This window comes from Geotrypetes seraphini, chromosome 11, assembly GCF_902459505.1.
Source record: "Geotrypetes seraphini chromosome 11, aGeoSer1.1, whole genome shotgun sequence".
Classification (NCBI taxonomy): domain Eukaryota; kingdom Metazoa; phylum Chordata; class Amphibia; order Gymnophiona; family Dermophiidae; genus Geotrypetes; species Geotrypetes seraphini.
Window position 1 is genome coordinate 137,533,783 of NC_047094.1, and position 23,432 is coordinate 137,557,214.

A 23,432-nucleotide genomic window follows, 5' to 3' on the forward strand; every position below is an offset into this window, starting at 1 on the left:
TGGGTTAATCAGAAAAGAGGGAACGGAACATCTGTCTACAGACCTCCCTCACAGGCAGAAGAAAGAGATTTCATGGAAGACATTCACAATATTCTGCTGGGTTGTTTGATTTGAATTGTGGAGTTTTTCTCTATCGGTGTCAACATGACTACAGCAATTTGTTCTATTTTGTTGAAGATCCTGGCACTGAATCGGAAGACTCAGCTGCAAAGGTATATCAACCACAGTAGCAGCATAAATAAAAGAATTAAATATTTGCATATTAAGGTAGATCATCAATCATTTGAAGGTCAAAATCTCTTGTTGAGCTTGCTTTAAGTCTAGATGTTTGATAACTTTTTAACAATAATTTTACAATTTCAACAATGTTGCATTGTCTTTTAAGGTGACTACGGAATGCCTATGCTATCTGAGGAAGTTCTCTTAACAGCATGAAATCAGTATCCAGTGGTCAAGAATTATTTTGCAAATGAAATGCAACACTGCCATCTTCTGCACCTGTCAAAAGATTATTTCCAAAGGGAAAACTTGGATTTTCTGTATAGTGTTAATTGTTAAAACAATATTTTATATTTTAAATATTTTCTCACTTAATATTTAATACTTGAATTTTAAGTACTCCATCAAAAATTTATCTATACTTGTATTTTAAATACTCTGGAGGGGCAGTATTTGTACTTGAAGTTTAAATAGTTAAAAAAAAAGTATTTTACCTAGCACTGAAGAAAGTATGTCATTTTGCACATGATACCAAAATTTGTCATAGGGGGTAAGAAGATGTACATAACATGAGGAGGAATCTAACTAAGCTTGAAGAAAGGGCAGCTCAGGCATTTGACCTTGCAAAAAAACAAGGGAGCAGTACAGTATACGGGGTGAAGAAGTTCTGTGCATTAAAGATGAGCAAGACCTGTTAGGGTGCTTAGGGAGGGAAGGCCATAATATTTATGTTTAAAGCTCTGGCAAGACCTCATTTGGCATATGGTGTACTGTTGTGAAGAACACACCTTAAACAGGACAAACATGAAGTCGATCCAGAGTGTGGCATAACAAAATGGTCAGGAAGGAAGACATGAGAGATTTAAATACCTAAGGACCGCCGCGGAAGCATGATGGACCACTGGTCTGACCTAGCAGCGGCAATTCTTATGTTATTATGTATAAAATACCCAGGAGGCGAGTCTCATTTGAAAGGAACAAGGTGTCATAGGATGAGGATGAAAGGGAGCAGGTTTAGGAGTTAAATAAAGATTTTTTTATGCAAAAAGGTGACAGATGTATGAAACAGCCACCCAAGTGCAAGTGGTGGAGATTTTTATCTAAAGTCAAGAAAGCACTGGGCAAGCATAGAGAATCTCTAAGGGAGAGGAAGGGATGGAAAAATTAGGCCATTTGCAAATTGTTTTCCCGTTCTTCACGTCCGTTGACCAGCAGATGAAGATGAAGAGCTGTGAGCTATGAGCACATTGCAGCATGAGCTCCTCAGTATACTGAATGAGAAAGCAGTGAAGTGTAAATTATCATCTTCTTCCTTCCCTAAAGACGCTTTAGTGAGACAACTGTATCAATATTTTCAAAATATGAACAATTTCAAACCGAGATGAAGCTGGCTTCTGGACTGATCTGGTTGGATTAAGAAAGACCTAATTTCTCCTTCCTTAGCACCCAAGACAAAGCAGTCCCCATTAAGTCTGGTGAGTGAGGGGTGGACTTTCAGATTATGGAGCAGGGTTTCTGATTTGAAGAATCATCATGTGGGCAGGGTCCAGCATTTAATTTCAAGGTGTAGTTCTGCCCACAGTTAAAAAAAGGACCTCCATTGGCTGAATATTGACCAGACTGTTTTCAAGGTGAGGTCTTTTTAGGGGTTAAAAGGTGGACAACTCAAGGCCCTTAGTATCCTACTCAGCAGAAATGACAGACAAAGCCTGATGCAAGTCAAGAAATTTGACAGTTTCATTATTCTTGTTCCTGAAGAGGTGGATGAGGAGGAAGTTCCAAAATCTCTTCTGAAATGTGGTATCACATCTACCTCCTCTGGAGAGATTTCTCCCTCCCTAAGTGGAGCTCTGGAACCCATTGAAAACTCACTGAGAAATGAAAAATTGAGTCTCAAAATCCTCCACCAAGTCCAGATGCCTTTTCTTTGCAACTGGAGAGGCAACAATTCTCATTTTATTATAGTTATGACAACAATCAATTCTATTTGTTATTTTAGCCCTCTTCTGAAAACGTTTAGTTCTTATTCAGTGTGTAAAACATTCATTCTTTAAGCCATTTTCATTAAGAAAAATTATACTTCTAATTCTCCCCTACTTTTACAAAACTGCAAAAGTAGTTTTTAGCGCAGTCCGGCACGCTGAATGCTCTGCTCTGCTCCCGACACTCAGAGCATTCAGCGTGCCGCTTCCACAGTTCTGTAAAAGGGAGGGTCTATTTGGGACAGTGCATTTTCTATTTGTATTCTGTTCTGAAAGAAACATTTTTCTTCTAGTTCTCCTGAAATAATGGTCAAAAATTTTCATCTGAAAAATATCCTCGGTCTCATTTGCAGAATCCAGAGACGAGAGAACAGCAGTTTCCTCTAAAGAAGTGGAAAAGAAATGAACAGTTTTCCCTGTGGGACCATTAGAGGTGTCTGCTGAATGCTAGAAGCTCCTCACCCTGGGTGGCAGTTCCCACAGCAGGAAGAGCACTTGGCATTCTCTGCTTCTGCTTCCATATTAGGCAGTTGACGATTACCTGCAGGCAAAACCAAGACCTGTATGTGCTGGGACTGGGAGCTCCAAAGCGCAGCCTACACAGATCAACACTTGAACACCTAGAAGGCTGCCAAAAACCGCACTCAAGTGTCAAGGCTGCCTTTTAGCTGAATTGTTTCATTCAGTTGTTCCTTTTTTTTTTTTTTCTTTCTGTTTGTGAAATGCAGAAGCAGTCTCCAGGTGAAGGAAGAGTAAAGGGAGGCTAAAACAGAAGGGTGAGAACATCTCAGACTAAGCTCTCTTTTTTTCTATTATAAGCTACAGCTTTCTAGGAGAAAAGATCCCCCAGTTCAACTGGGAAATAAAGAGAGTGGTACAGGAGAACAGAACAGAGTGCCTTTGGGATTCCTCCAGTAGGCTGAGTAAGCTGCACAATGAAATGAGGTCTTCCCTGTTTTCCATCAATTTCAAGTATAAAAGTATTTTTAGGAAGTTCGCCCTGTTTTCAGGCTTTTTTTTTTTTTTGCAATATACCTATGTTGATTTGTGACTTTGGTTGGTTGGTAGGTTATAAATACCTAACGTAAGCTGCATGGTCGTAGTTCCCAGTTCTTCTCAATCTCTATCTGCTGGCTGACAGACAGTGGAGCTCAGATGCAGAGTTTAGTAGTTGGTAAGGAGAGGCGGACTGGAGCATTTGCTACCTTCTAAACCAGCTGCCATGTGTTAGATTTAGCTTATGGCAAGTATACTTTTTTCAAAACTAGTTCTCTTCAAGATAATAATGGAATGTATTCTTCAATTAGTTGTTTAAAATGTCTTCATTCTGCCAATTTTCTGCAATTGAACTATCCAAACCCATAATCACCAGAAAACGGTGCTATGATTCCATAGATAAAAATGAATTGTTGAGTTTTATTTCTGCAGTTTCTCAAAAGAAAACAATTTGCAGATGACATATTTGTACTGAATAAATCCTGCATGTCCCCAACATTCCTTTTAATGAGTCACTGCAAATTGGGGTCTGGATTTTGTGCCGACCTAAAAGAGGAAGTAATCGCTCCTAAAACCTCCTTACAAAGTATCTCATTTGTTTCTTGACCTGTACTGCTATATATCTGACATTGCAGGTCTTTTGATCTTAAAAAAAAAGTTAATAAGAGAAAACTTTTATCAAGATTCAACCAACACAGGTTTACTATGGGAGCTAAAGAAAAAAAACCCAAAAGGCACTTCTCCTGTAGGGGCAAGACAAAATACTAGAGTGGTGATCCCACTAACCAAAAGATAAAGGGTATACGACAGAATAAATAATTGGTAATAAATTCATTTCAAAATATGCTTTATTTTTAAAAACAGCTCAATATAATATAGACCAGTGTTTTTCAACCTTTTTATACCTATGGACCGGCAGAAATAAAAGAATCATTCTGTGGACTGGCATCGGTCCGTAGACTGGTGGTTGAAGAACACTGGGCTAAGTCGTGGGCTAGACCCCGCCCATCTCTACCCAATCTCCACCCCAGACCCCACCCCCATAATAGTACTAATTGCACCTTGCACGTCCCGTACCTCATCTGGAATCCTTCCCTCTGACGTTGCAACGTCAGAGAGAAGGCTTCTGGTTCAGGCGCAAGATGCCCATAGGAGCCACTGCCCATGGCTTTGTGCATTGAATCAGTTAGGAAGAGGGTGCTGGCTCGAAGATAACGCTGCATTGATCGCACCGTGGACCGGCAGTTGAAGAACACTACTTGGGCCTGATGCACATGCTGGCCCTGTGGACCGGCACTGGTCCATGGACAGGTGGTTGAAGAACACTGATATAGACTATCATAGCAATACAAGATCTGCTATGTTTCAGCACAAGCTTCAGGGAGAACGGGATACAAATAGATTGATTTTTTACTCTGTTAAAAATTGCAAAGACTAGGAGACACTCAAATTTACAGAGAAATAATTTTAAAACTAATAGGAGGAATTATTTTTTCACTTACAGTTAAAGGTCTGGAACGTGTTGCCAGAGGATGTGGTAAGAGCAGTTAATATAACTGGTTTAAAAAAAGGTTTGGACAAATTCCTGGAGGAAAAGTCCATAGTCTGCTATTGAGACAGACAGGAGGAAGTCACTGTTTGCCCTGGATCGGTAGCATGGAAGGTTGCTACTCTTTGGGTTTTTGCTAGGTACTTGTGACCTGGATTGGCCACCGTGAAAATGGGCTTCCGGGCTAGGACCACCACTGGTCTGACCCATTAGGCTATTCTTGTGTCTTAAGTCGTATACTATAGCATTAGAAAGTGCCAGTAACTGTTATGAGGCGAAACCCCAGTCAACAGGTAGAGAATAGCACTTTTTCATGAGGGGCCTGTAGGTAAATATGGAGCTTCTTTTTTTCTGTCATTTTGAAAACACTGCACAGCAGTCAAACATTTCTCTAGGTTGTAAAGGGTTCTGGTATGATTTGCGTTATACTGAGCCTTTTATGTATATTACCCCTTATTTATTGTTCTATCATTTATCTTTCATCTGTTGGTTAGTGAAAACACTACTGCCTGCTACTGTAGCCCCAGTTGTATACCAAAAGTGAGAAATTTATTTGGCAAAACCTCCTAAATAGATCTGTTTTTTTAAGCTTATGAGTTTCTAAAAACAGCCACACGATTTTCTTTCAGAAAGGCCCACCCCATTCAGGCTAGGACTTTGCCTAGGCCTTCTTTGGTGGTTTCATGGGAGCCCAACCGCACATCTTAAAAAATGAAACTAGCTGCTTCGGGACTTCAGCCAGCACAGACTGAGCTAGAGCCTCCTTCGGTGCCTGTGAAGAAGAAGAAAAGGATAGATTCAGAAGAACACAATAAATGTTCAACTACAGTAGTGAAATTGTAATGCTATAATCCCACCTCCCCCCCCCCATCACCACCTGACTTCCTGCAATTGTGCGCTGGGCTAAAAGGTTCAAATATAATCATATGCTTTAGGTAGTCCAAAGTTTGTACTACTGAACCCAGAAACATTTGTTGGGGGGAGGGGGAAAAGGGCAGAAATAACCTTCTATTAACCGTTAGTGAATTAAAGTGTGGAAGGAGAAATTAGGTTCTTACCTGCTAATTTACTTTCTTTTAGCTTCTCCAGACCAGTAGAGGTTAACTTTACGAATGGGTATATATCTAATCATGACCAGCAGGTGGAGACTGAAAACAAAACTTTGGGACAGTATATACTATCCTCCCTTCTCTATTTCCCTCAGTCTGCCGAATAGCCAAGCAGAACCAAGAACTGGAAAACAGGAAGAAAACAATACTCCGAACAGGAGTAACAAATAACATACCCAAATGCTGTTGGAAAATGCAGAGGAGAAATACCCGAAGGAAAATGTCCCCACAGCTCGCCAGCTAAGCCAGCCGAGCCACAGCCGCTGTTCTTTAATTCTCCCCGGCCCTAGAAAAATACTAGAACCCGCAGCAAAAAACAAAAACTGCCCGCGAAAACAGCCCCAACAACAACAACAGACAGGGTGGGGACCTCTACTGGTCTGGAGAAGCTAAAAGAAAGTAAATTAGCAGGTAAGAACCTAATTTCTCCTTCTTTAGCACTCTCCAGACCAGTAGAGGTTAACTTTACGAATGGGACGTACCAAAGCAGTCCCTCTCACGGGCGGGACCCCCGAAGGGCCGATACCAGAACACGCTCACCGAACACCGCGTCCCGACGCGCCTGAACATCTACCCGATAATGTCTAACAAATGAATGCAAGGAGGACCAAACCGCAGCCTTACAAATATCCACCGGAGGCACGAGCGACGACTCAGCCCAAGAAGCCGCCTGACCCCGAGTGGAATGAGCCTTGAGAAACTCCGGAACAGGCTGCTGTTTCAGAAGATAAGCGGAAGCAATCGTCTCCTTGATCCAGCGCGCAATAGTAGCCTTAGAAGCGCCAGCTCCCCGACAAGGACCAGCCAGGAGGACAAAGAGATGATCGGACTTCCGGAATTCCTGGGTCCGCTGCACATAAGAGCGAAGGACCCGACCGACATCCAACTTGCGCAGCTGCCGTTGCTCAGAAGAGCCCTCCCGACCACCCAAGACCGGGTGAACCACCGATTGATTGACATGAAAAGGAGAAACAACCTTCGGCAGAAAGGAAGGAACAGGCCGCAAGACGACCCGCTCCCTAGAAAACTCCAAGAAAGGAGCCCTACAAGAGAAAGCCTGCAGCTCAGAAACACGCCTAGCAGAAGTAATGGCCACCAAAAAGACCGCCTTCAAAGTAAGGTCCTTCAAAGAACAGTCGTCCAAGGGCTCGAAAGGCGGGCGCACCAAAACAGAGAGAACCAGATTAAGATCCCAAGAGGGAACCGAGGGCCGTAGGGGAGGCCTAAGCAACTTGGCCGCCCGCAGAAACCGAATCACATCAGGAAGAGCCGATAAACGCTGACCTGACACCAACCCTCGAAAGGCCGACAGGGCCGCAAGATGAACCCGGAGAGAAGACCAAGCCAGGCCTCTATCCAGGCCATCCTGCAAGAACTCTAGAATGTTAGGCAGAGAAGCGCGAAAAGAGGTCACTCCCCGCGCCCGACACCATTCCTCAAAGAGACGCCAAACCCGCACATAAGCCCGAGAGGTAGAAAGCCTCCGGGACCCCAACAGTGTAGAGATCACCTTGTCTGAATATCCCTTCTTGCTAAGGCGACCCCTTTCAAGAGCCACGCCGTAAGACAGAAGGGAGACGGGTCGAACATGGGAATGGGACCCTGCGTCAGAAGGTCGTCCGAGAGAGGCAGAGGAAGAGGAACCGCCACCAGGTGCCTCACCAGATCCGCATACCACGGACGTCGAGGCCAATCCGGAGCCACCAGCACCACCAAACCCGGATGGTGAACAATGCGAAGAAGCACTCTGCCCACCAGCGGCCAAGGAGGGAACACATACAACAGCCCCTCCGTTGGCCACGACTGGACCAGAGCATCCAGACCCTCGGCCAGCCCTTCCCTGCGACGACTGAAGAAGCGGGGCACTTTGGCGTTGCCACTCGTGGCCATCAGGTCCATCAGGGGCTGCCCCCAATCTTGCACTATCAACCGAAACGCTCCGGCGCCGAGAAACCACTCTCCTGGATCCAGGAAATGACGACTGAGGAAGTCTGCCTGAACATTTTCTACCCCGGCTATATGAGAAGCCGAGAGGTGGGACTCCGCCCAAACCATGAGCCGAGCCGCCTCCTGCGCCACAGGAGTGCTCTTGGTGCCCCCCTGACGATTGACATAAGCCACCGCCGTGGCATTGTCCGACAGGACTCTGACCGACTTGCCCAGCAAAAGGGAGTGGAAAGCTAACAGCGCCAGCCTGACCGCTCTGGTCTCCAACACGTTGATTGACCAGGAGGCCTCCTCCGCGGACCAGGTGCCCCGAGCTGAGTGGCCCATAAACTGAGCCCCCCAACCGAGGAGACTCGCATCCGTAAGGAGCACCGTCCACTGCGGGAGATCCAGACCCACCCCCTGAACCAGGTGAGGGGTCCGGAGCCACCAGCGCAGACTGCAGCGCGCCAAGCCTCGCAGGGGAACCGGAACATCCAAATCTTGCCTCCGGGGAGACCACCTCCGGAGCAGAGCATACTGAAGAGGACGCATGTGGGCCCGCGCCCACCTCACCACGTCCAGGGACGCCGCCATTGACCCCAGGACTTGGAGGAAATCTCGCGCCCGAGGACCCCGGGACGCCAAAAACAGGCGAATCTGAGATTGCAATTTGCTCACCCGGGCCTCTGGAAGGAAGACCTTCCCCAAGGAGGTGTCGAACATAACCCCAAGGCACTCCAGACGCTGAGCCGGGACCAACCGACTCTTGGAAAGGTTGACCACCCAGCCCAGCGACCGGAGAAACTCCACCACCCGAGCCGTAACCCGGGAGCTCTCCTGCAACGACCTTGCCCGAATCAACCAGTCGTCCAGGTAGGGGTGAACCAGGATGCCCACCGACCGCAAGGCTGCCGCGACGACCACCATTACCGTGGTGAACGTCCGAGGAGCCGTGGCCAGACCAAAGGGAAGCGCACAGAACTGAAAGTGCCGCCCCAAGATCGCAAAGCGAAGGAAGCGCTGATGAGAGGCCCGAATTGGAACCTGCAAGTAGGCCTCCGTCAGATCGAGAGACGTAAGAAACTCCCCCGGCTGAACCGCCAGAATGACCGACCGCAGCGTTTCCATGCGGAAAGACGGAATCTTGAGAGCTCTGTTGACCCCTTTCAAATCCAGGATGGGCCGAAAGGTCCCCTCCTTTATGGCCACCACAAAGTAAATGGAGTACCTGCCGGTGCCCCACTCCGTAGGGGACACCGGCACCACTGCCTCGAGATCTAGCAAACGCTGAAGGGTCTGACGAAAAGCCTGCGTCTTCCATGGAGTCTGACATGGAGAAGCGAGGAAAAGGTCCGGCAGAGAGCGGGTAAATTCCAGAGCGTAACCGTCCCGCACCACCTCAAGGACCCACTGATCGGACGCGATCTCGGCCCATTTGGGGAAAAATTTGCGCAGCCGGGCCCCCACCGGAACCAAAGGGGGCGCCGGCAAGGAGTCATTGCGCAGGACGGGAAGCGGGGGAACCGGCGGAGGGATTCCCTGCCCCCCGACGGGCCCCCCGAAAGGGCTGCATGCGCTGGAAGAACCGACCCCGGGAAAAACCCTGAGCCGGGAAAGATGCAGCCCCACGCCCCGGGCGATACTTGCGAAATTCCCGCAAACGCCCCCGGGCAGCCCCACACCTAGACGCAGGGCGGGCACGGTCCTCAGGCAGACGGGGCACCTTCGAGTCCGTCAGAGTCTGAATCAACTCATCTAATTCCTCTCCAAACAAAAAGACCCCCTAAAGGGAACTTTAGTAAACTTAGCTTTGGACGCAGAATCCGCCGCCCAAGCGCGCAGCCACAAAATACGCCGCGCGGCCATGCCATAGACTTAGCCGAAATCCGCACCAAGTCATAAAGAGCATCTGAGAGGAACGAGGCAGCCATCGCAATCTTCGCTACCTGAGTGCTCCCCCCACTAGAGACCAGTCAACAGACTCCCGATCCAGGACACGCTCAGCCCACCGAAACACGGCGCGAGCGACTAGCTCCCCACAAACAGCCGCCTGGACCCCAAAGGCAGAGACATCAAAATCATACTTAAGAAGTGTCTCTAACGCACGCGCCTCCGAGACCCTAAGAGCAGAACCGTCCATAACAGGCACGGTATGCCGCTTAGGAAGTGCCGAGACCACCGCGTTCCCCATTGGCGAAATTAAGGTAGCCCTACCTCCCTCCGGGACGGGATACCCAAGAGCCAAGGCGCACACCAAACGAAACTGCGCCCATAGGCCACTGCGCCAACACAAAATCCCGCAAATCCTGACGCACAGGAAAAGAGCGGGAAACAGGACAGACCCCCTGAAGCAGAGGGGCCCCCATACGCGGGGTCTCTGGCGGCGCCACTGCAAAAATGCAGCACCAAGGAGACCTGCTACACAGGTCTAAAAGCTCATCCCTCTGAATAAAAAAAGCGCACCACGGACGCATCTGCTCTGGAAGACGGGAAACCCACCGCCCCGCTGCCAACAGGCGTCCCCTCTAGAGGATCCTGGAAGCCCGCCAAAGCAGCCAGGTCCTCAACCAGGCCAACACGCTCCTCCGCCCACCAATTCGCAATCCAAGCCCCCCCCCGCGGGCGCTTGGATGAGGGAGGAGGAAGAGGGGACGCCAAACGAAAAGAGGGAGGCAAAGCCATAGGGGGCGCGGAGGGAAACCCCCCCCCGAAACCCCCCAGGCGCACGTGGGACCCCCAAAAGTCCGCACAAAGAAAGAAAATAAATTGGGGGCAAAAAACCCCTGGGGGTCCCCAGGGACTCCCTGCCCCAGCAGGGGTCCATGCTGAAACCTGCCCCTGTGTTCGCCATACAGGGGGAAGGTCACCTGAGGTTGCAGACAAAATGGAGGGGCCAGACAAAGAAAATGGCGAAGTTCCCGCCAAAAATGCTCCCTCCATGGCCTGTAGCGGCTGAGAAGACTGAACAGTCTCAGCCGCTAAGACAGGCAAGTCGGCATCAGCTGTCAAAAAATCAGCTGAGAGGGAATCCTTCGGGGAATCCCTCCGTGGGCGGTTGTGGAAGACCGGGCTTCCCCACTGCTCCAAGCCGACTCGCGAGGCACCATCGGCGGGGAGCTCTGGGCGCCTGCAGCCGCTGCCGACGGAGCTCCACCACCTCACCGACCCAAACCGCCGAGTTCAGGCCGGCCGCGAGTGCCTCGCGGCTGGACTCATTTGTGTCCTACTCCCCCGGAGAAGGGCACAATTGCTCCATACGCGACCTAGCTATAAAAAAGTGCCGGTTACATGACAAAAATACAGTAAAATACAGTTTTCTTAAAGGGAAACAACCCTTCAGACCAGCACTACCTCAGGATTTTTTTTTTTTTTTTTTTTTACAGAACAGACTCCACAGGCTCTCGAAGCAATATGCCTTGCTTGACTTAGGGGGCAAGGCTTACTGCTGAGGCTCCTCTAAAAAAATGTGGGGAGGTGGAGGAAGTGGGGGGAGGGACCCCGCTCATGACCCGCCGGGTTTGACACCCCCGAGGTCGGACGGACCCCCAAACAGGGCCCGACCAAGCTCCGTCCGGCCAAAAACAGGGACAATAAACCCCTAAACAAATTCCAACAGCCCTACCAAGAGAGATGGGTACAGATCACTCAACACCTGCTGGAGACTGAAAGAAGACTGAGGGAAATAGAGAAGGGAGGATAGTATATACTGTCCCAAAGTTTTGTTTTCAGTCTCCACCTGCTGGTCATGATTAGATATATACCCATTCGTAAAGTTAACCTCTACTGGTCTGGAGAGTGCTAAAGAACAGTGTTTCTCAATATACAGAATCTAGTACAACAAAATGGCAGAACATACATTCATTCTGTTACATGAAATTCACTTTTGTATGCCTCTTTCCTCATCTTTTTCTCTTGCCTTCTTCCAGTCTTTCTTGTATTTCTTTAATGTCTTGACTTTGTCCCTCACATCTTCATCTCCCACCTTTGTCATTCCTTCTGCTTCTTCTATTGCTCACCCTTCGATCTCCACTATTCACTCAACACCATCCTCTGCGATTCAATAATCCATTTTCTTCCTCCATCTCCTAAATTACCACTTAATTTCTCATGGTCTCTCCATCTGTTACTGATGACCAAAAGACAGGACAGCAGCACAGGAGGAAGACTGAGCAGGGCGTACCTGCTGTGCCTCTGAGGTAAGAGTCCCATTTCTGCCTGTGCGTTCCCTATTTATAACGGGAGTATGGGTTTTGCAAGCTCTCGTGCTGCTGCTAGACAGGGGTACAGTTACTATAAACTGAAGCCCATATTGAACTCTAGGTTCAAGTAGGAACCAAACGAAGATCCTTGTTATCATTCCTGAAAAAACCAAACCTAGCTCTCTAAGGTCCTTGAGGCACACCACTGATCACCTCTGCCTCCTCCTGCAACCTAGTCTAGCACGTGAAGACCCATTCCTAGGCTCCACAGCTCATTTTATGGAAAGGCTTCTGGAAATAATACACCATAGCCCTGCAAATTCAAACCCCCCAGCAGATTAATCCATGTTCTGTTTCAGAGAATGCTTCTTGATCAGTGTGGCTCGGAAAACTGTTTCCTGTGCCTGATTGAAAACCAGGTAGACCTGCTGGTACACAGTTACCAAAATACACAAAGCAGGTCATTTCAAAATCTATCCAACCCACAGTATAATAACTTGATAGAGAAAGGGGGTTCTTATGGATAATAGAATATAAATTATTTCAAAACATTTTGAAAGCCCGCAGTAGGAGCGCGATAAAACCATGGAGTTCAGCAACATTCCATCATCCCCCGAGGAAGGCTTGTTTAGGCTGAAACGCTCTTGGTAAAGGAGAGCGTCAGGTGTCTAATGAATTACTTACCAACTTTGGAGTTGGCAAATGGCCATCCAAGATAAGTGTTGCTGTTTCTTCTTTCTTTTTTTTAGAAATTTAGGCATCGTGTTTTGCACCAAATATATAACTTGAACTAGACACTAAAGAAGTTTACAATTAAGGGTAGGAAGGAGGTCTGACGTAGATGATTATATGGCACTTTAAAAATCCAGCATAAGGACTTGAAACAACAAATGTTATAAGAGGTTCTATGTACTGAATTGCTGCCTTTTTATGATACTTCAACCTCCTAGTTAATATGTTATTTAGGAAAGCTGTTTGTTTTTTAGACCAAATTATTTACTATAAATTCAGTCCAGGATCTGACTTTCCACTGGCCTAAGCAAACACTAAAAAAGACCACATTGAACTTACGTTTTGAAATTGTCTGAAAGGCACAAACTGCACAATGTCCCTGGCAGCAGACTCGCCCGTGGGGGATTTCAGCACACCGTTATCACCATCCAGGAACTCCATGGCTCTGAAGTCAGCACTGCCAACTCCAACGATGATGATAGACATGGGCAGCTTGGACGCATTAACTATTGCTTGCCTCGTGTGGTCCAAATCTGTAATCTCACCATCCGTGATTATCAGGAGCACAAAATATTGCTGTTGGAGGGGAGAGAGAGAGAGAGCACCATCTGGTTTCAGAATAATCTTGTATTTGTAATAACTCTTCTCTGATGGGAGAAATGCAATGAGCTTTGTACTCGATAGAACTATAAACATAACCGACAGGATTATGCAATAGATTTTGGGAAACCATTCGACCCGGCTCAGGCATTTCTAGTTTGCCATATAGCAAAGCTGAATCTGGATGAGTCGGAATGACACCACAGAGGGAGCTGGGTGGTTTGTGGATGTTCACTGCTGTCAGACACTAAATGTGGTTATGCTTTGAGCTGCTGAGATTGCAGGGTGCCTCTGGTGACCTAAAGGGATATGGTTTGCACAGATGGGGACTCCCCAGTTCGTGGTTGCTGGTAATAGAAGACAAACCAGATAAATAGCAAAGCAAATGGATGGAAACTTTCAGAGGAAAAATGGCCAGACCAACAGAAACATTCATTTGGCTTCTAGATCAACTGTAACCAGTCTCCACTGAGCTACGATCAGCCTTCTTTATACCTACTTTCATTCATTTTCATTTTCTAATCAGCAATGAATCTCCACCAGTGGTTCCCAAACCTGGCAACCTTTTGGTGTCACCGCTGTGCCATGGTCTAGAGATCCTCTCTCTTTCCCTGAGGCTGTGATCACTGCCACTCCAGTATCTCTAGGTCATATGTGTGGCATTATATAGTACCTGCCAAGGCATTTTGCTGGTTCATTCAATCAAGATTGAGGGGGGAAATCTTATTTGGTTTTTATCCTTCCTATTTGTTGTTGTTGGTTTTTTTTAAACCATTAAACACAGAATACAAACACTGGAAAGAAAACTTAAGATACCAACAAATAGACCAGGGGCGTCCAACCTGTGGCCCGAGGGCTGCATGCGGCTCCGTGAAGTATTTTGTGCGGCCTCGGTCGAGGGTGATGCAGTGTTTTCCTATGCTGCCCCCGGGTGTTTACCATCTTGCCGGCTCCCTCCTCTGTCTTGCTGCAGCGTTTGTGCAGCCCCAGAAAATTTTTTTTCCGGCCAATGCGGCCCAGGGAAGCCAAAAGGTTGGACACCCCTGAAAAAGACCTTATGAAGAAGGAGGTTCAACTACATTCCACAAACAATGCTTGCAGGTCACTTTTGAGACAGACATTTAGGTGAAATTTGTTCTTACCTGCTAATTTCCTTTCTTTGAGTCCTGCTAGATCAGGCCAGATGAGTGGGGTTGTGCTCGCCCCAACCTCTATTTGAGAAGTAAAATTAAATTATATGATCCAGTTATATGTTAAGATGTAGCCACAAGAAGTTATCAAATGAATGATAGTTAATGTGAAAGGGATTTGTTATGGAGCAATAATTAGATGTGTTATATTTAATGAAAACATGGTTTAAGGAAGGGACTGAAATGGAATTGGTCGGTTGTCCTTTCAGCAAGCAAGATGGAGGGATAGACAAGAAAGAGGAGCAAGGTTGCTTCTGGATGTGTGATTAGAGATAGAGATTGTCTGCAGGTGAGTGGAGAAAGGCATCCGTGGATATGATCTAATTATCTCTTTACCACCTAAGAGCTATGGGGAATTAAATGACATCAGAGAAATGAGCGTGAGATTTTAACATGTCTGGGGATAGTTGTTTAGGTGAGATGAGGGTGGTATTCCTCAATGCCACCGAGGTTGGCTATATTTTAGACCTGATATCGGCCTGTATTTCATCTAAATTCCTGCAGGGTGCGCAACGAGTAGCAACAATAGCACGGTCAGATCATTCTTTAATAACAACAGATTTAGAAGTGAAAGAGGAGGACTGTGGATGATGGCAAGTGGGTGCTGGGGAGGAAGCTTAGAAGCTGACTAGGACTACAATTTCAGTTATGGAGATATTTGCTCATTTTTATAGCCCATCCTCCCCAAGAGTGCTTCTCACTCAGTTACTTCATTGTTTGTTTTAAGTAACCTAACTCGGTGTGTGTAGGAAATGCTAATGTACATTTCTCAGAGGGAATAATGCCCCTTATAATTTTTTTTTTTAACAGGGAATTAAGGATTTGGTTTTCAAACAGTCCGTGAACCTTCCTACTGCAAAGGAATTCTGAGTAATAACAACAAGCTGATCTCTAGTGAGACAAATCAGCGACTGAAGGTTTCTTTTGAGTCAGCATGTAGAAGAATTTCGAGAGCTCACTGCAGTACTGTTGTCAGATAAAGATGGACAATAAGGAACCCTAGTCCATGGAACACGCTTCACCCCTTCTAAACACATGGGGACTGGACAGAACCACCAATCCTGCTTAAGATCTTTCATGCAGTATGCTTCCATATCTTGCTTCAAAATCAAGCATAGCTTTCTTTTTGGGATAATTGTCATTCAGCTGGATCTCAGCTCAGACCTCCAAAAGTCATATGCAGTCTTGGACTAACTTTTGTATTTCATTAACAAGCTGATCTCCAGATGATTTATTTTTTGTTGTTGAGAAATGCCCTCTCTGAATAGGTTTATCAGATTGCTCCAGGATCATGGAGGACAAGCTGAGCTAGTCCTTGTTTTGCTTCCACCGAGTGCATTGGAAACAAAACTAGGACTGCCCTTTGGTAACCTTATCTCGGAAGTTTCTCTCAAGACGCATCAAACATACTTGGGTTCTCGGATCAGTACAAGGAAAAGTCAGCTGACATATTTTACCTCTACCTGACAACAGAACAGAACAAGCAAGAGGCTCACCGAGGCATTCTTTTGCTGAGAGGCTTCTGCTGCAAACCTAGCAACATGGTTAATGATAGGTGAGAAATTGGTCGGTCCATATAGTCGCACTTGGGGCAGAGCCTGGCGGTAAGCATCTACGATCCCCTGTACACCTGAAACAAATATTCCCAGTCACTTCTCAGACATTATTTAACATCTTGCCCAAACAATTGTCTCATGATCTCAGCTCTGTTCTTTCAATCTGCACTGCTACTGATACATTACAGCTGCTGGCTGTAGACCCCTGAATGAATGTAGGATATTTCTTATCCAACTTGATTTCTGTACAATACAATAAAATTACTACATTTTGACACAATTACAAGAAAGCATCCCAGCTCAACCTCTCAGAGAGACTGGGATGAAGCCTCGCATGGCTCACTAAGGAGCACAAGAAAAGTGTCTTGCTCCTTGGCAATGACCCACTATCCCCAAGCAAGTCTCTGTCAGGTGGAAGGCAAACCAGGCATACATATAGCAGTAGATGGCAAAAAAAAGAAGGGTTCCGTATAGTTCTTTATTCAGCCCCATCTTCTCATAGCTGGGAACATAATTCCCTCCTTTTTACCTTTTATCATTATGGATCCCGTCCTTGTGATTCTTTACCCACTGTACCCAACCCTTTACTTTTTCTGCTTTTAAAATGTAAACCCACTTTGATGTCCTTTAGTACAAATTGTGTTTTATCAAAAATAAAGTTGAAAGTAGCTGCTTCTTCTCTGGTCTTACCCTGAGGTTTTGCAATAATCTAAACTAGAAAGGCCACTGCTCAAACATGCAGCCTCTTGGGTCTCTGTGGTTTCTAGAAGTTGCAGCTGGCTGTTACCAACCTAGCCAGCCCATGCCTGCTGTGGTGTTTGGTTGTCTTTCCTTTATCCAACTGAAAGCTTTTAATTTCACAATACTGGTTTCTACCAACTCTGTTGATAGGTTATTCCACCTAGAAAAAATTATTTCTGCTAACAAAGTGTGAATTTAAATTATGATGGTTCCTCAGTTTACACAACTCAATTATCAGGCCCAGCCTGTAATATTGAGTTGAATGTTGTGCTAACCCAAACGGGTTATTCGAGCAGGAAACATCCCTGGTCCCAATTTAAATAGTGAATAATAAATAACGTGCAAAATCACACAGTGAAAAATGAATCACTATTCATCTCTCTAATATACTAATGTGCAATGTATTATTGCCACAAAAGTCCAAAAATCAATTTGAGGTTCAGCTTCCAAATACACTTCCCCCTCCCCATTCGCGGTTTCATATAATCGCAATTTTTTCTGGGGAGGGGGAAAATTTAAAAAACAGTCAATGTAAAAAAAATCCATCTTTTTTTCCTCCCTGCTGCCTTCCCAGCCTTACCTGGTGGTCTAGAGGGCTTTCGGGGCAGGAGCAATCTTCCTACGCTCCTGCCCCGTGCAGATCGCTATGAGGAAATGGCTGCTGGGAGTTCCCGTAGTCTCGAGAGACTAAGTCAGGAACTCCCTACAGCCATTTCCTGATAGTGATCTGCACGGGGCAGAAGCATAGGAAGATCGCTCCTGCCCCGAAAGCCCTCTAGACCACCAGGTAAGGCTGGGAAGACGGCAGAAAGGTGGGGGTGGGTCAGAGCTGGATAATCGCGGTTTTTCGGCATTTGCGGTCCAGCTCTGCCCATATCCCCCGCGAATAACGAGGGAGAAGTGTATATCCTCCTCTAATATCCAAAGTTGATAAGTAAAGCAGTTCATAAAGACCAACAAACAAGTACTTATCCTGCAACACAAAGGCGTCCACAGAAAAGCACCTAAAAGCAATGGAGCAAGGAGAAGCACAGGAGAAAACCAAGGGACTTGGAGTTACAGAGTCAAAGGCATGGATGCTTCAAGAAAGACTGACGGCAATTGTCAAAAGATTCAGGTTTTACATATTGAAATCCAAGTGCTGTGAGCAGCTAGCAGAGTATGCATATGCTAAAATATAACCAGTACAGAACTGGGGTTCCTAATACATGGCAAGATGGGGGCCCCCAGTGACCATAGGAGTTACCTGGGCAATAAGGATTGCTTGGCTTGAAGTTCAAGGCAAATTCATGTGACACCTGAGAAAGAAGAGCATCATTTTTCAGTGAAAACATTATATAAATCATGAGATTGACTGACAGCATGTGCAGTGGTACTGTTACATTACAAGCAATGGGGACATATTTCAACCTGCCAATCAACTGGCTACCAGAAATATAAGAGAAATAAACATGCCAAATGGTGTATCGCACCTCAAGTGCAGCCATCTTCACCTAGCTTCAGTTATCTTAAGTATTTTGTTCATGTAAAAGTCTCTATTATTGGTGAAGCAAAATTATTTCTCTGCCATTATGGTTTTGTATTTTTAATTTTGTTTGTTCCCTGCCTTGAGCTATGTTGATGTTATAAATGTGTAATTAAATTCAATAGGATAATTTTATAAGTCACCTAAATTAATAACTTCTCCTGGAGGAATTCTGCCCACACACAATCGGCTGTTCTCCTGAGTTTCTCTTCCCCTACCCTGTAGAGATCATGCAGCCACTTCCTACACTCACTGGCCTACACTCACTCGACTGTTCACATGAGCCTGCATGGTTCACAGGTGTAGCTGGGTCTAGTCCAGCAGAGGTGGAAGTGGCCCAATATGCAGTGGGTCACTTCCTGCTCCCGTTGTGAGACGATCTCTGCAGGGGGGGGAGGGAGAGAGAGAGATTCAGGAGAGCAGCTGATGCTAGTAGTTGAGTGTGTGCCATGGTAATGAGAGGTTGGTAGAGCAAGGTTAAGTGTGACATAAGGATGTGGAGAGATCAGAGCAAGGTAAACGCATCATGGAGAATCTGGGGTGGGAACAAAACAAAGTAAGAATGTGTCATGGGTATGGAAGGGATGCAGAGAAAGCTGAGATTGTGTTAAGGGGTAGAGGAAGAACAAACTGAGTGTGCAACATTGGTGTGGTGGTGGTAGAGGAGAATTAAGCTTGAGGGTGTGACATGGAGGAGGCTGAGAGAGAGATACAAAGACGCCTTAAGAAAGAGCCAGGAAGCAAGGCCAACAAATTAGTTGATCCCAAGTCCTTGGGTCATAAGGAGGTTATGAGCGCACACGGTTCCCAGAAGATGAGCTTTCCAGTCTTCTGTACCGGCTGCAGTATGTATGAATACCTCCCTTTTGGGACTATGGCATACATTTGCAGTCGGTGCAGGGAGCTGGAAAGCCTGAAACAGCAAGTCTGGCTGCTCGAGGGAACGGTGAAGGAACTAGAAGAACTTCTCATTATTAAAGAGGAAAATCGCACGCAGGAGAGGTTGAATGTGGAGTCCAGCTATAGTGAAGAGATTGAAGAATTGGAAAAATACATCGAAGATGCCCACCAGCAGATTGTGGAGACCACAGGGCTTGAGATCAGCAACCGATCAACCAAGGAGGACGGAACAATTGATGCAGAAAGAGACAACAATCCAATCAGCAGAGATGATAGACCAACTGGGGAAGAGACACAGATGAAAGAAAACATGACTTACGCCGAGGACACAGATTCAAGACCCCCGAGGATCCTCCAACTAGAGAAGATTGGGATTATAGTAGGAGATTCCATAATAAGAAATGTGGACAGCCACATTGCAGGAGGAAGAAGGGATAGATTAGTCACCTGCCTGCCTGGTGCAAGAATCAAGGATGTGGCCAGCAGGATCACCAGGATCATAGATGGAGCGGGGGGAAAGGAAACTGCAATACTCATCCATGTGGGAACCAATGATGTTTGTAGACGGAAGTACGACAGGGAAGAATTAAAGGACCAGCTCCACTCACTTGGAAGGCAGTTGAAGGTCGAAGAGGTGAAGGTGGCTTTCTCAGAAATCCTTCCGGTACCGAGAGCGGACGCTACGAGACAGGATGAACTGAGAGCTGTGAACGCCTGGATGAGGCGTTGGTGCGAGGAAGAGGGTTTTGACTTCGTGCGAAACTGGAATACATTCTGGGGTAAGAGCGGGCATTATAGAAAGGACGGACAGCACCTAGCCAAACAAGGAGCGAGAGTTCTGGCTGAGAACATAAGGAAGTTCATTGAGAAGGCTTTAAACTAAAGATCAGGGGAGAGCTGACAATCGACAGCCGGTCGATGGCCCGGACATCAGGATATCCTGAGGAGGTAACTCCAAGCAATCATACAAATATAGGGCATGAATATGAGGACACTACAGGAGGTAATGAAAGGGATCAATTGGACACAAGAAAGGATGTGTCGACCACTAAATCCAGTAACTTAGCACGAACTGAACTTAAATGTATGTACATGAATGCCAGGAGCTTAGGTAACAAAATGGGAGAGCTGGAAGAATCAGCAAGTAGACAACATCCGGATATCATAGGAATAACAGAAACATGGTGGAATGAAGAAAATGAATGGGACACAGCATTACAAGGATATAAACTATACAGAAGAGATAGAATAGGGCAGAAAGGGGGAGGTATTGCCCTATATGTCCAAGAAGAAATAGAGTCTATTAGAGAAGGAGAGACAGAAGCAATTGGGAAACTAGAATCACTCTGGATAAAGATTCCTGGACATAAAGAGGCTGACACACAAATTGGCCTCTATTACCGTCCACCGGGACAGACTGAGGAAACAGACAAAGAAATGATGGAGGAAATTAATCGTGGAAGCAAATCAGGCAATGTGACAATTATGGGAGACTTTAACTTTCCGGGGATAAACTGGAATTTGGGAACGTCAAACTGCGGCAGGGAGATAAAATTCCTGGAAATGATAGGAGATTGCTTCATGGAACAAATGGTAGGAGAACCGACAAGAAGAAATGCAGTCTTGGACTTGGTCATAAATGGAATTTCAGGAAGAGCGACTGATGTAAAAGTTAAGGCCCCGATAGGGACAAGCGATCACAATATGATCTATTTTACCATTAGCATCGGAAAGGGGAAACCAATTAAGAATAAAGCTACAACCTTTAACTTCAAAAAAGGAAATTATGACAGCATGAGATCCATGGTTAGAAAACGGCTTAAGAAGAACAAAGCAGAAATCCAAACAATTGAACAAGCATGGTCTCTGCTGAAAAACACCATCACAGAAGCACAGAATCTTCACATACCGAAGATATCTAAAGGAAGGCGAAAGAAGAACAAAGGAGAACCAGCATGGTTATCAAAAGAGGTGAAAGATGCAGTGAGGGATAAGAGGAACTCGTTTAAAAAATGGAAACGAGAAAAAACATCAGAGGCCTGGAACTGTCACAAAAGAGATCAGAAAAAGTGTCATAAAGTGGTAAGGAACGCCAAAAAAGTCTATGAAGAAAAGATAGCACAGGAAACCAAAAACTTCAAACCCTTTTTTAGATATATAAAAGGTAAGAAACCAGCAAGAGAGGCAGTGGGCCCTCTCGACGAACAAGGAAAGAAAGGGTCAATTAAGGAGGATAAACAAGTTGCCGATAGGTAAAATTCATTCTTTGCCTCTGTCTTCACAAATGAGGACATTTCAACAGTGCCAGACACAGGAAAGATATTCACCGGAGTCATAGAAGAAAGCCTCACAACAGTATATGTGACGATGGACATGATATACTCTCAGATTGACAAACTGAAAAGCGACAAATCCCCTGGACCAGATGGAATTCACCCGAGGGTATTGAAGGAACTTAAGGTCGAAATTGGTGAATTGCTACAATCTGTGGCTAATATGTCAATTAGAACCGGGCAAATACCAGAAGACTGGAGGATAGCAAATGTTATCCCAATTTTCAAAAAAGGATCAAGAGGTGATCCAGGGAACTATCGACCTGTGAGCCTCACTTCGGTTCCTGGGAAGATAATTGAAACACTGATTAAAGACAGCATTGTACAACATTTGGAGGATCACAACCTAATAAGGGCTAGTCAACACGGATTCAGGAAAGGGAAGTCATGTTTGACAAATTTATTACAATTCTTTGAGAAAGTGAACAAACAAGTGGATAGTGGAGATTCAGTGGACATAGTTTACTTGGACTTCCAGAAAGCGTTTGACAAGGTTCCGCATGCAAGGCTTATGAAGAAACTACTAAGCCATGGAGTAGGAGGAGACGTGCACAGATGGATCAGCAAGTGGTTGGAGAACAGAAAGCAGAGGGTTAGCATAAATGGGAAATTCTCGGACTGGGAGAGGGTGACTAGCAGAGTACCCCAGGGCTCGGTTCTTGGGCCTATTTTGTTCAATATTTTTATAAACGACCTGGAGGAGGAAACAACTTGCAATATAATAAAGTTTGCAGACGATACAAAACTATGTCGGGCTGTTGACTCTCAAAGGGACTGCGAGGAACTCCAGAAGGATCTGAACAAGCTGGAAGCATGGGCAACAAGGTGGCAGATGAATTTTAACATAAACAAATGCAAGGTGATGCATCTAGGGAAAAAAAAAAAAAGAACACGAATATAAGATGTTGGGGGTGACATTAGCAAAATGCGAACAAGAAAGTGATTTGGGGGTACCGGTTGACAGAACCCTAAAGCCTTCGGCACAACGTGCGGCGGCGGCAAAGAAAGCAAACAGGATGTTGGGCATGATTAAGAAGGGGATCACGAGTAGATCGGAAGATGTATTAATGCCACTTTATAGAGCAATGGTCAGACCGCAAATGGAATACTGTGTCCAACACTGGTCTCCATACCTCAAGAAAGATATAATTCTGCTGGAAAGGGTACAGAGGAGAGCCACGAAACTTGTCAAGGGATTGGAGAATTTGAGCTACAAAGAGCGCCTTAGGAAATTGGGATTGTTTACCCTCGAGCAGAGAAGACTGAGAGGGGATTTAATAGAGACTTTTAAAATAATAAAGGGATTTGATAAAATCGACCAAGAAGAAGCATTGCTAACTTTTTCGGATGTGACACGGACAAGAGGTCACAGTCTGAAACTGAGCGGCAGCAGGTTCAGGACGAATGTCAGGAAGTTCTTTTATATTAATAATGATTTTTCAGAAAATTTTATTCTACAAAGAGGGGTTAGACAAGGATGCCCACTATCTCCTTTGCTTTTTGATATCGTTTTAGAACCCTTGTTATTAGCTATAGAACAGATAAAGGAGATACAGGGTATTCCACATTCAGATAGAGAATATAAATTATCAGCATATGCGGATGATATATTACTTTATTTGAGAAATCCGGAAACAACCATTCCAAAGCTACTCGAACTGATTGAAAGATTTGGAAAATTTTCAGGATATAAAATAAACTGGAATAAATCAGAAGTACTTCCACTCAACGTACATTGTACAAAAAGTTTATTTGACTCATTTTCTTTTATTTGGAAAGAGGAAGGATTAAAATACTTAGGAATTTGGATTACAAAAACTATAGAAGAAACTATGATAATCAATGAAAAAAATTTATTACAAAAAGTGTCAG

At 45.5% G+C, this 23,432-nt stretch overlaps 1 protein-coding gene across 9 annotated transcripts in view; it reads right to left on the reverse strand.

Moving 5' to 3' along the window:
* Nucleotides 1-4,832: 4,832 nt before the first annotated feature.
* The window catches only part of LOC117345757 (copine-1-like), a 162,711-nt gene continuing 144,111 nt past the window's right edge, over nucleotides 4,833-23,432 (reverse strand). For all 9 annotated transcript variants that reach the window (XM_033914874.1, XM_033914873.1, XM_033914872.1 and 6 more), the window contains 4 exons: nucleotides 18,049-18,100; nucleotides 16,002-16,135; nucleotides 13,055-13,291; nucleotides 4,833-5,518 (listed from right to left, as the gene is read on the reverse strand). In XM_033914874.1, coding sequence (XP_033770765.1) covers nucleotides 5,408-5,518; nucleotides 13,055-13,291; nucleotides 16,002-16,135; nucleotides 18,049-18,100 — 534 coding nt within the window. In that variant the 3' untranslated portion in view covers nucleotides 4,833-5,407. The remainder of the gene's footprint in view (nucleotides 5,519-13,054; nucleotides 13,292-16,001; nucleotides 16,136-18,048; nucleotides 18,101-23,432) is intronic.